General features: G+C 38.0%; 1 protein-coding gene across 1 annotated transcript in view; it reads right to left on the bottom strand.

Annotated features, from left to right (window-relative positions):
* ANKRD31 (ankyrin repeat domain 31) overlaps positions 1–13264 on the bottom strand; it is a 170485-nt gene that overhangs the window by 91483 nt on the left and 65738 nt on the right. Inside the window, exon 11 of the mRNA XM_007975603.3 lies at positions 11740–11882. Coding sequence (XP_007973794.3) covers positions 11740–11882 — 143 coding nt within the window. The remainder of the gene's footprint in view (positions 1–11739; positions 11883–13264) is intronic.

Below are 13264 nucleotides of genomic sequence, written 5' to 3'. Positions count from 1 at the left end.
TACCAAAGCCTGGCAGAGACACAACAAAAAAAGAGAATTTTAGACCAATATCCCTGATGAACATCGATGCAAAAATCCTCAGTAAAATACTGGCAAACCGGATTCAGCAACACATCAAAAAGCTTATCCACCATGATCAAGTGGGCTTCATCCCTGGGATGCAAGGCTGGTTCAACATTCGTAAATCAATAAACATAATCCAGCATATAAACAGAACCAAAGACAAGAACCACATGATTATCTCAATAGATGCAGAAAAGGCTTTTGACAAAATTCAACAGCCCTTCATGCTAAAAACGCTCAATAAATTCGGTATTGACGGAACATACCTCAAAATAATAAGAGCTATTTATGACAAACCCACAGCCAATATCATACTGAATGGGCAAAAACTGGAAAAATTCCCTTTGAAAACTGGCACAAGACAGGGATGCCCTCTCTCACCACTCCTATTCAACATAGTGTTGGAAGTTCTGGCTAGGGCAATCAGGCAAGAGAAAGAAATCAAGGGGATTCAGTTAGGAAAAGAAGAAGTCAAATTGTCCCTGTTTGCAGATGACATGATTGTATATTTAGAAAACCCCATTGTCTCAGCCCAAAATCTCCTTAAGCTGGTAAGCAACTTCAGCAAAGTCTCAGGATACAAAATTAATGTGCAAAAATCACAAGCATTCTTATACACCAGTAACAGACAGACAGAGAGTCAAATCATGAATGAACTTCCATTCACAATTGCTTCAAAGAGAATAAAATACCTAGGAATCCAACTTACAAGGGATGTAAAGGACCTCTTCAAGGAGAACTACAAACCACTGCTCAGTGAAATAAAAGAGGACACAAACAAATGGAAGAACATACCATGCTCATGGATAGGAAGAATCAATATCATGAAAGTGGCCATACTGCCCAAGGTAATTTATAGATTCAATGCCATCCCCATCAAGCTACCAATGAGTTTCTTCACAGAATTGGAAAAAACTGCTTTAAAGTTCATATGGAACCAAAAAAGAGCCCGCATCTCCAAGACAATCCTAAGTCAAAAGAACAAAGCTGGAGGCATCACGCTACCTGACTTCAAAGGATACTACAAGGCTACAGTAACCAAAACAGCATGGTACTGGTACCAAAACAGAGATATAGACCAATGGAACAGAATAGAGTCCTCAGAAATAATACCACACATCTACAGCCATCTGATCTTTGACAAACCTGAGAGAAACAAGAAATGGGGAAAGGATTCCCTATTTAATAAATGGTGCTGGGAAAATTGGCTAGCCATAAGTAGAAAGCTGAAACTGGATCCTTTCCTTACTCCTTATACGAAAATTAATTCAAGATGGATTAGAGACTTAAATGTTAGACCTAATACCATAAAAACCCTAGAGGAAAACCTAGGTAGTACCATTCAGGACATAGGCATGGGCAAAGACTTCATGTCTAAAACACCAAAAGCAACGGCAGCAAAAGCCAAAATTGACAAATGGGATCTCATTAAACTAAAGAGCTTCTGCACAGCAAAAGAAACTACCATCAGAGTGAACAGGCAACCTAGAGAATGGGAGAACATTTTTGCAATCTACTCATCTGACAAAGGGCTAATATCCAGAACCTACAAAGAACTCAAACAAATTTACAAGAAAAAAACAAACAACCCCATCAAAAAGTGGGCAAAGGATATGAACAGACATTTCTCAAAAGAAGATATTCATACAGCCAACAGACACATGAAAAAATGCTCATCATCACTGGCCATGAGAGAAATGCAAATCAAAACCACAACGAGGTACCATCTCACACCAGTTAGAATGGCCAGTTATCATTAAAAAGTCAGGAAACAACAGGTGCTGGAGAGGATGTGGAGAAATAAGAACACTTTTACACTGTTGGTGGGATTGTAAACTAGTTCAACCATTATGGAAAACAGTATGGCGATTCCTCAAGGATCTAGAACTAGATGTACCATATGACCCAGCCATCCCATTACTGGGTATATACCCAAAGGATTATAAATCATGCTACCATAAAGACACATGCACACGTATGTTTACTGCGGCACTATTCACAATAGCAAAGACTTGGAATCAACCCAAATGTCCATTAGTGACAGACTGGATTAAGAAAATGTGGCACATATACACCATGGAATACTATGCAGCCATAAAAAAGGATGAGTTTGTGTCCTTTGTAGGGACATGGATGCAGATGGAAACCATCATTCTCAGCAAACTATCACAAGAACAGAAAACCAAACACCGCATGTTCTCACTCATAGGTGGGAACTGAACAATGAGATCACTTGGACTCGGGAAGGGGAACATCACACACCAGGGCCTATCATGGGGAGGGGGGATGGGGGAGGGACTGCACTGGGAGTTATACCTGATGTAAATGATGAGTTGATGGGTGCTGACGAGTTGATGGGTGCAGCACAGCAACAAGGCACAAGTATACATATGTAACAAACCTGCACGTTATGCACATGTACCCTAGAACTTAAAGTATAATAATAATTAAAAAAAAAAAAAAAAAAAAAAAAAGCTGATAGAATGTATTGGTAGAAGACCTGCTTTAAAGGAAATACTAAAGGTAACTGGGCTGAAAGCAAGTGATAATAACTCAAATTCACATGAAAAAGCATATGAATAACGGTAATTATACAGATAATTATGGGAGATGATTGTATATTTATTTTCCTTTATTCCCTTAACTGATTTAAAAAGCAATGGCATAAAACAATATGATATTGTATTATAAGGCCTATAACATTTATAAATGTAATATACTTGACAATAATACCACAAAAGAGGCAAATCAGAATAAAGTTGAATTGGAGTAAAACAATGATACCAGTTGGTAACTTGAATCTACAGGAAAACATGCACAGAACCAGAAATGTAAAATAGGAAGCTTAATAAAATAAACTCTATAAGTAAATACTTGCTCTTATCTCAGCTTCTTTAAGAGATATAAGATCATATAAAGTAATATTTGTAACAATATATTGTATTTATAAAATATACAAACATAATATGTATAACAGTCAAAGAACAAAAATAGGGAAAAATAATTTTGCTATACAGAAACAATGTTTCTATATCTCACTGGAAAAAGGTTAGCAAAAGAATGAAGTCAGTTCTGATAACTTAAGATGTATATTGTAAGCCCTAGAGCAACCACTAAGAGCATAACTCAAAAATACACTGAAAAAACATTAAAGGAATTAAATTGTTACACCAGAAAATATTCACTTAATGTAAAACAAAGCAGTATAGGTGGGAAAAACACAAAAAAATGAGATAGACTGAAAACAAAAAGAAAAATGGCAGGTATAAATCCAACCATATCAATAACAACATTAAATATGAATGGATTAAACAACCTAATCAAAAGGCAGAGATGGTAAGATGTGATTCTTTTTAAAAATATACTATCTGAGACATACATTAGATTCAAAGATAACAAACAAGATGAAAGTAAAAGGATGGAAAAAGACATACCATGCCAATGGCAAAAGAGACCTGGAGTGCTGGTCTGGTTTGGCTCTGTGTCCCCACCCAAATCTCATCTTGAACTGTATTCCCATAATTCCCACATGTTGTGGGAGGGACCCAGTGGGAGATAATTGAATCATGGGGGTGGTTTCTCCCATATGGTTCTCATGATAATGAATAAGTCTCATGAGATCTGATGGTTTAATAAGGGGAAACCCATTTCTCTTGGCTTTCATTCTCTCTCTTGCTGCTGCCATGTAAGAAGTGCCTTTCCCCTTATGCGATGATTGTGAAACCTCCCTAGCCACATGGAACTATAGGTCCATTAAACCTCTTTCTTCTGTAAATTGCCCAGTCTCAGGTATGTCTTTATCAGCACGTAAAAACAAACTAAAACAGTCAATTGGTACCAGTAGAGTGGGGCACTGCTGAAAAGATACCTGAAAATGTGGAAGCAACTTTGGAACTGGCTAACAGGCAGGGTTAGAACAGTTTGGAGGGCTCAGAAGAAAACAGGAAAATGTGGGAAAGTTTGGAACTCCCTAGAGACTTGTTGAATGGCTTTGACCAAAACGCTAATAATGATATGGACAATGAAATCCCAGCTGAAGTGGTCTCAGATGGAGAGGAGGATCTTGTTGGGAACTGGAGCAAGATTGACTCTTGTTATGTTTTAGCAAAGACACTGGTAGCATTTTGCCCCCGCCCTAGAGATTTGTGGAACTTTGAACCTGAGAGATGATTTAGGGTGTCTGGTGGAAGAAATTTCTAAGCAGCAAAGCCTTCAAGAGGTAACTTGGGTGCTGTTAAAGGCATTCAGTTTTATAAGGGAAGCAGAGAATGAAAGTTTGGAAAATTTGCAGCCTGACAACGCAACAGAAAAGAAAATCCCGTTTTCTGAGGAGAAATTCAAGTCAGCTGCAGAAATTTGCATAAGTAATGAACAGCTGAATGGTAATCCCCAAGACAATAGGAAAGATGTCCCCAGGGCATGTCAGAGGTCTTCACAGCATCCCCTCCCATCATAGGCCCAGAGGTCTAGGAGGAAAAATGGTTTCATGGGCCAGGGCCAGGGTTCCCAATCTGTATGCAGCCTAGGGACTTGGTGCCCTGTGTCCCAGCTGCTTCAGCCATGGCTGAAAGGGACCTATGTAGAGCTCAGGCTGTGGCTTCAAAGGGTTCAAGCCCCTAACCTTGGTAGCTTCCACATGGTGTTGAGCCTGCAAGTGCACAGAAGTCAAGAATTGGGGTTTGGGAACCTCTGCCTAGATTTCAGAAGATGTATGGAAATGCCTGGATGCTCAGGCAAAAGTTTGCTGCAAGGGCAGGGCCCTCATGGAGAACCTCTGCTAGGGCAGTGTGGAAGGGAAATGCAGGCTTGGAGTCCCCACAGAGAGTCCCTACTGGGGCACTGCCTAGTGGAGCTGTGAGAAGAGGGCTACTGTCCTCCAGATCCCAGAATGGTAGATCCACTGACAGTTTGCACCATGTGCCTAGAAAAGCCAGAGATACTCAGCACCAGCCCATGAAGGCAGCCAGGACAGAGGCTGTTCTCTGCAAAGCCACAAGGGTGGAGCTGCCCAAGACCATGGGAACCCACCTCTTGTATCACGGTGACTTGGATATGAGACATGGAGCCAAAGGAGATCATTTTGGAGCTTTAAGATTTGACTCCCCCAATGGATTTCGGACTTGCATGGGGCCTGTAGCCCCTTCATTTTGGCCAATTTCTCTCATTTGGAATGGTTGTATTTACCCAATGCCCATATACCCCCATTGTATCTACAATGTAATTAACTTGCTTTTGATTTTACAGGCTCATAGGTGGAAAAGACTTGCCTTGTCTCAGATGAGACTTTGGACTGTGGACTTTTGAGTTAATGCTGAAATGGGTTAAGACTTTGGGGGACTACTGGGAAGGCATCATTGGTCTTGAAATGTGAAGACATGAGATTTGGGAGGGGTCAGAGATGGAATTATATGGTTTGGCTCTGTGTCCCCACCCAAATCTCCTCTTGAATTGCACTCCCGTAATTCCCATGTGTTGTGGGAGGGACCTGGTGGGAGATAATTGAATCGTGGGGGCAGTTTCTCCCATACTGTTCTCGTGTTATGTTTTAATGAAAAATCTACTGGGTGCTAGGTATGCTCATTGCTATTGAATGTTATTGCTTTTAGATATTTTCAGTGAAATATATCCTTTTAGAAAGAAAAAAAGTCTTGAATTCATACTGATATTTTCATTTCAGACTTCATTGTATAGATTTACGCATACCTTTGGTTCTCTACCTACTTGCATGTCTTTTTTTAAAGCTAAACATTTGTTTCTTAATACAGTAACTGAATTACCTATTTCTTTATCATCTAATATACTTACAATATTACTGTTAACAATGCCAGTATTACTATTAACAATGAAACTACTAACAATGTTTATTTTGGTAGTTCTATTTCTTACAGTATATTCCATTAGGGATGAAGAGTCAGAATATTGTCTTTTGAAGTACAAGTTAAATATTCTTCATGTGAAACGCTTGGGACTAGTTTAGAATTTTGGATTTTGGAATATTTGCACTACCCTACGGGTATGATGCAGGCCTTTTTGACACTTTCAATAACATATTTATACCACAGAGCAGAAAATAAGCAAAAAGCCCATAGTGAGTAATGCACATAGGTCTTGGCCCCATGTGGGGCACCGTCAGGTGTTGGTGTATCTGGTCTGAACATGAGCTATTTTATTACCCTTTGTGGATGAGTTTGCATGAGGGAATTTGGGCATGTCCAGAAAAGCTGAATTGCAGCTGAAGGGAGCTAAGAGGATCTTTTTCTCTTAGGGTGACTGAATAAATTGTATGTTGTGTGCCAGTGTGTTGACTGCAATCATCACATGAAATCAGGTGTGAAATTTTTCACTCATGGCATCATGTCAACACTCAAAAAGTTTTGGATTTCTGATTTTTGGGTTAGGGATGCTCAACCTGTACTTGAAAGAATTTTGTTCTCTATCCTACTAACTTCTTATGTAAGAAAGTCAGCTGATTCTAGAGGGAGGAAAGTACTTGATTCAATAGTATGATCAAAGGTGAAAATCCATGGGCAAGCTTTAAGTAGAAGTGTATTTCCTTAAGAGGCCTACTGTTTAAGCTAAATAAGTGATGACTGTGATGCCAGCCACTTACTGAAATTTCTCTTCTTGTTCCAGTGAATAACCCTTGTTGGCTTTAAAATATGTCTACAAATTTAACATTCCTACCTCCAAAGGTAGAGCCTGATTTCCCTCCTCAAAAGTGCAGGCTGGAGTTTTAGTGGCTTGCTTTTAACAAATAGTATATGGCAGAAATGACAGTATGTGACTTCTAAGGCTAGGTTAAAAAGTATTGTGGCTTCCTCCTTGTTCTCGATCTTGATTCATTAACCCTGGCAGATGCCAGTTGTCGTACTGTGAGGACACTCAAGCAGCTCTATGGAGGCATCCATGTGGCAATGAACATGGCTCCTGCCTATAGCTATGTCAGTGAGCCACTTTAGAAAGAGATCTTGCAGCCCAAAACTTTTAGTTGATTGTGTTCCCAGTCAACATCTTGACTACAAACTCATGAGAGACCCTTAGACAGAACCACTCACCTCTGCCACTCTGAAATTCCTGACTCACAGAAACTGCAACATGATAAATGTTTATTATTATTTTAAGTTTTATGGTAATTTGTTAGGTAGCAACAGGTAACTAACGCAGAACCTAAATGTAGGCTTAAAGTAGGTAGATACTCAATGAAAGTCATTTATTACTCTTTGGTGAGGGGAGAGCTTTTTAAAGGTAGAGAGTACATAAGCAAGCTTCAGAATTCCAAGTATTGGGCTACAGAGGAAATTGGTAAGTGCAGACAGTTGGTGAACGGACTGCCAAAGTATTAGTTACTGCCAAAGTAATGTATTCACTCCCTTGGAATCACCAACTGGATTTCCAGAAGATTGAGGCTCTAGCTTCTGCCTTTTCCCTTCCTCCATACCTCTTTTTTCATGCTCCTTGATTCTGAATTTGACACAAAACCTCCAGAGATAAACACCACAGCTCTTAAAGCAACCTCCTTATAAAACTAATTTTCCTGAAAGAAACCAGTGCATTCTGTATTTTCTTTGCTGAACAAAATGTGAATACCCAGGCATAAATTCTTTATGTTTTGTTTGTATATGGCTTGTATATGAATTAGAGATTTAATTGTATCTACCATTGCTTTCAGTTTCCCTAGCTAGTCTTAAATTCCCAATGTAAAGGAGTTTGAAAGGTAGAATTTTTAAGTTGCTGTGTCTTAATAATTTTTAAGGGATTTGACTCATATTGTCCCTGTGATATGGCATTTTTCTCTCCAAGACATTTTATAGATTTTCCAGTTAGATTGTGCCCTTTGTTGTGATTCAATGTCTTATGCTTTCAGAGTTGTAATTTTTTGTAATCACTTCCATGGTATGGACCATTTGATCATAAAGATTTAAAGTCCAAATATTCCAAAATCCAAAAAAAAAAAAAAAAAAATCAAAATCCTAAACACTGCTAGTCCCAAGCATTTCAAACAAAGAATATTCAACTTGTACTTCAAAAGACAGTATTCTGACTCTTCATCTCTAATGGAATATACTTTAAGAAAAAGAACTACCAAAATAAACATCATCAGTAGTTTCACTGTTAATAGTAATACTGGCATTGTTAATAGTAATATTATAAGTTTATTAGATGATAAATAAATAATTCAATTACTGTATTAAGAAACAAATGTTTAGCTTAAAAAAAGACATACGAGTAGGCAGAGAACCAAAGTTAAGCATAAATCTATGCTATGAAGTCTGAAATGAAAATATCAGTATAAACTCATGATTTTTTTTCCTTTCTAAAAGGATACAGTTCACTGAAAATACCTAATAGCAGTGGTTGCACCCAGACTATGGTCTCTAAGTAGATTTTCCATTAAAACATAACGATTTACAGAAAATACATGAAGAAATAAGCTAAACAATACCACAAAGAAAAAATGAGCCAAAACCAGAATTTGGGAAATTCTACAAGACAAATAAGCCACATTTTTCAACAAACAGGAGACATAAAACCCCTAAAATATAGAAAGGACTGCTGTAGATTAAAACACATATAAGATACATAACAAATACATATGATATATGAAGCTTGATGTGTTCTAATTCAAATTAAAACTTTCTATAAAAACACATTTTTTAGATAACCTCAGAAATTTGGATATAGACTGGATGTTAAATGGTATAAAGAAACTTAACTTTTATTAGGTGAAATGATATTGCAAGTATGAAAAATTGTTTTTTATGGGTAAAATAGTATGATGTCTGGGATTTCTTTAAAATACTCCAATAACAAAATCAGTTCATGTTCTAGCCAAACAGGCCAGAGTTCTACTGCATAATAGAATGTATAATCAATTTTCACAAGAGAGTTTACTGAAAGGCCAGGCACGGTGGCTCATGCCTGTAATCCCAGCACTTTGGGAGGCAGAGGTGGGTGAATCACTTGAGGCCAGGAGCTCAAGACCAGCTTGGTCAAACTGTTGAAACCCCATCCCTACTAAAAATACAAAAACTTAGCTGAGCATGGTGATATACGCCTGTAACCCCAGCTACTCAAGAGGCTGAGGCACGAGAAGCACTTGAGGCCAGGAGGCAGAGGTGGCAGTGAACGGAGATCACACCACTATACTCCAGCCTGGTTGACAGAGGGAGACTCTTGTCTAAAAACAGAAACAAAAACAAAAAATAGTTAACTGTAAACCCACATAAAATGAATAATCACCATGTCTGAGGTCTATTTTTTCAATATATGTGAATCCCCAAATCAATGCCAACAAACCCCTTCAATTCAACATCCCATACACTCACAGATTACTGGATACTTCAAATAAAATCTTTGTTAAAGTTTTGATAGCTTATTTCAATGCCATTGCCTTCACCTACTAACAAAGTAAACCTAATAAAAGAGAAATAAAGGTTAGTCTGGCATGACTTGTTCTTAGTGATGCCTATGATTTCCAAAGAGCACTACATTCTTGCCTATATCTTCTAACCATATATTTAATAACTTGTTGCACATTTTCTAAAGAATAACGCTGAGCTGATCATTTGTAATTCTAAAATTCCAACTTTTCTACTCTTTTAAAAATGTATTTATTAACACTTTTATTAAGATGTAATTCACATGCCACACAGTCTACCTATTTAAAGAATATAATTCATTGTTTTTTAGTATATTAAGATGGTTGTACAACCATTACCACAATCTAATTTTGGAACATTGTCATTCCCCCTAAAAGAAACCCTTTAACCATTAGTTGTCACTCACCATTCCCCACCCTCTAGACCTCCCATCTCTAATCTGTCTCTATAGATTTGACTATTATGGGTATTTCAAATTAACAGAATCATAAGATGTGGATTTTTTTAATGGCTTTTTCACTTTTAGAAAGCAGGATATTATCTTTTAGTATCTCTCCAATATAACAACTAAGACCTGTAAGATAATATATTCTAGTTCCTTTAACTCTCCAGAATGCTTAAAGAAGCTCACACTCCCCAGACAGTAAGACAAGCATTGGGTTCCCAAGGCTTCCCTGTTTGACATCTTTACTCCTGTGACACCAAAGGCATTTGAGCAATCCAATTCCTAGGGCCTAGGCCATTTCTCTGATCATCCTTGCCTCACGTCACCCCAACTACTGATTTCAGCTTTTAATTTTCATGACTGGTCTCTAGATTTCCACTCCTGTCTTGTCATTCTCATTTTCTCTCACCACTAGTCAGGATATGACATGGTGCCAGAAGCATATGAATCACAGGGAGATGGGAGGATGGCAAGAGGGAATGCAGTAAGTGGGGAAACTGGATTCTGGGAATAGAGGCCTGTGTCTTTGGTTCCTTTAACATCACTGAAGGAACTAATTATTTCACATATGCAAAGGCCAAATAGGAGACAGCCAATGCTAGACTGTGAGGCAGAAATGGATTGGAGCCAAGTTCGAGGTGGCGCAAAGGAACAAATAGGAAAGAAAAGAAGAAAAATTAAAATCCTCAGGGCTCACTTTATTCAAAGGAAGAAAAGACTCTTGATCAGTATAGGTCAGCCCTGGAAAGTAAGGGCGCAAATGGGCTATGGGGTTAGACAGAAGACGTGCTTTGGCATGAGGTTTCTCTGCTTTCTGACAGAGAAAGGATTCACACTGTCACACATCCAAGCCTGCATTCTTCTGGCCATTAAATTGGATCCTGGGAAGAATTATCTCCTCCTAGTCCTCTAAACTATATGCAAAAATGACCACCCATCACAAAGATATACATTATCAAACAAATAAACAAACAATGAAAAACAAACAACAAAAAAACTGCCTAAACCCTTCTGAAGTACTGTTTCATACTATGAAGGAATGCGCCCTATCTATTCCCATGGATCCCAGCAGCCTTCTCCACCTCTGCTTGTGTTAGGCATTTCTTCTGGAAATAGGCAGAACAAATCTTGATCCCAGGTGGTTAATACCCTTTCCCATCCTAGAAGTTTTTAAACACAGAGGGCAACTTCTAATACATGAAATAAATAATAGGATACCTTCAGCAAGTGCCTCAGCCCTGCAATGTTGTTCCGGGACCAGAGAAAATGTGTAGTAAGCTAATATGGTTTCTGAGATAAACCTTGTATACTAGAATTCATAATCTTAATGTTACCATTTATTGCAGTTACTATTAACCAACTGGTATGCAATTATAGTAGTCTGATATTTTAACCTGCAGTACAGTTCTGCTGATATATCCTGGCTGATCATTAAGCTGAACTGATCAGAAACATTCTCCTGTCTTAGGCCGATTATGAAAGGGACACTAGACTCCATAAAGCTGTAAATCTCCTGTCAGGACTGGACATAACTGTGTAACAATCTATAAGAAGGAAACATTCTTCTAAACCCTATAAAGCACCATACTGAAGGAGTTTTAAAGGAGAACAAGTTGAAAAAAATACTGTGTAATCAAAAAGCTCTGTATGGTTATTAAAAGTAACATGTAAAATGACACCTATCATATTACACACAACAAACCCATCACATAGTAAAATTTCATTATAAATTCTAAGTATTTATTAGCAGAATGAAATTAAACTAAAATTTCTGTATGTTTTTCTATTGTGTGGTTCCAGAGATATTTGCAAAATATATTATTTGTTCTGCAAATAAAAGCATCACAGTACCTTATAATGTCCACTCATCACTGCATCATGTAGGGGAGTAATCTGGTACATTCCTTTGATATTTACATCTGCTCCACCTTTTAATAGTTCACTTGCTGTCCGATAAAATCCTCCTACACTAGCTTCATGAAGTGCTGTCCAACCTATCATACAAAAAGATAGGGCATTTGTTTATATTTGGCATCTTAATAATGTTTTGTGCTTGCCCTTAAAAAACAACTCTGATTCTAAGTTGTTTCTTCAAAAATATTTTGATTATATGAGTCAAGATAGTATCATCTGAAAGCACACTGTATTATTTGGTAGGTTCAATAAACCTGAAGGACAAATCAAACTCCTACCCCTCAATTCTGCTGTGCAAAAATGTGAAAAGAAACAAAATATTTGAAAGTAATCCTGACCTCTCCAAATAAACAGGCTGTGGAGGAGTCATTATCAACTCAAAGAGAATACTGGTTGCAGGCTGCTTTTCTGCAGAGATGAGGGGAGAAAAGCTTTATTTCTAGTTCAAGGTACTTCCATTAAAGTATCCAACTGGCTGGACTACATATCACTCGATTCAAAATGATATATTCATTTTTTTCTCCTTCTTTACAAAAAACTTTTTATAGTAGTTTAACAACCACAAACTGCTCCAAGAAAACTAGTCATACAGGCAAATATTCTTTTTCTTTATTGGCCAAAGACAATGGTATAAGTTATAGATTTTTTTTTTTTTTTTGAGACGGAGTCTTGCTCTGTCACCCAGGCTGGAGTACAGTGGTGCTATCTCAGCTCACTGCAAGCTCCGCCTCCCGGGTTCACGCCATTTTACTGCCTCAGCCTCCTGAGTAGCTGGGAATATAGGTGCCCGCCACCACGCCCAGCTAATTTTTTGTATTTTTAGTAGAGATGGGGTTTCACTGTGTTAGCCAGGATGGTCTCGATCTCCTGACCTCGTGATCCGCCCGCCTCAGCCTCGCAAAGTGCTGGGATTACAGGCGTGAGCCACCACACCCAGTCTAGATATTTATTAAATTCCAGTAAATCATATGACAGATGTAAGAAAACTTGAAAGTTGCATGTCAAAAGAGAATTTTGCTAGCTCTTCTCAGAACATTCATCATAAAACGGATCCCCAGTCTCAGCTTATGTTTCTTAGTTGTTAGGAGTTTCACAGAATGTTTACCAGTATGCCTGGCCTCAACCCACCAGATGACAGTAGAAACTCCTATCCTAGTTGTAACAGTTAAACATGTTTCCAGAAACTGCCAAAAGTCCCCTGAGGGGGTGGGAGCAAAAGCACTCCAGTTGAGAACCACTGCCATACAATATTAGGGGAGGAGTTTCTCCTATAGTATTAATTACTAAGTTTTGAGGAAGAAATGAAGAGACCCCAAAATTGTAAATATATAGTTAATAAGGTTTTTTCCCTATAAATTTCCTTAAAATGAATATGGCTTGTTTAAAGCAAAAGTTATGACATTTATAATGTCTGTAGATATGATACATATGATAGCTATAGCATAATGGATATGGGGAATAA

The sequence above is a fragment of the Chlorocebus sabaeus genome, chromosome 4, assembly GCF_047675955.1.
Source record: "Chlorocebus sabaeus isolate Y175 chromosome 4, mChlSab1.0.hap1, whole genome shotgun sequence".
NCBI classification, from domain to species: domain Eukaryota; kingdom Metazoa; phylum Chordata; class Mammalia; order Primates; family Cercopithecidae; genus Chlorocebus; species Chlorocebus sabaeus.
This window is presented reverse-complemented; position numbering and strand designations above follow the sequence as displayed.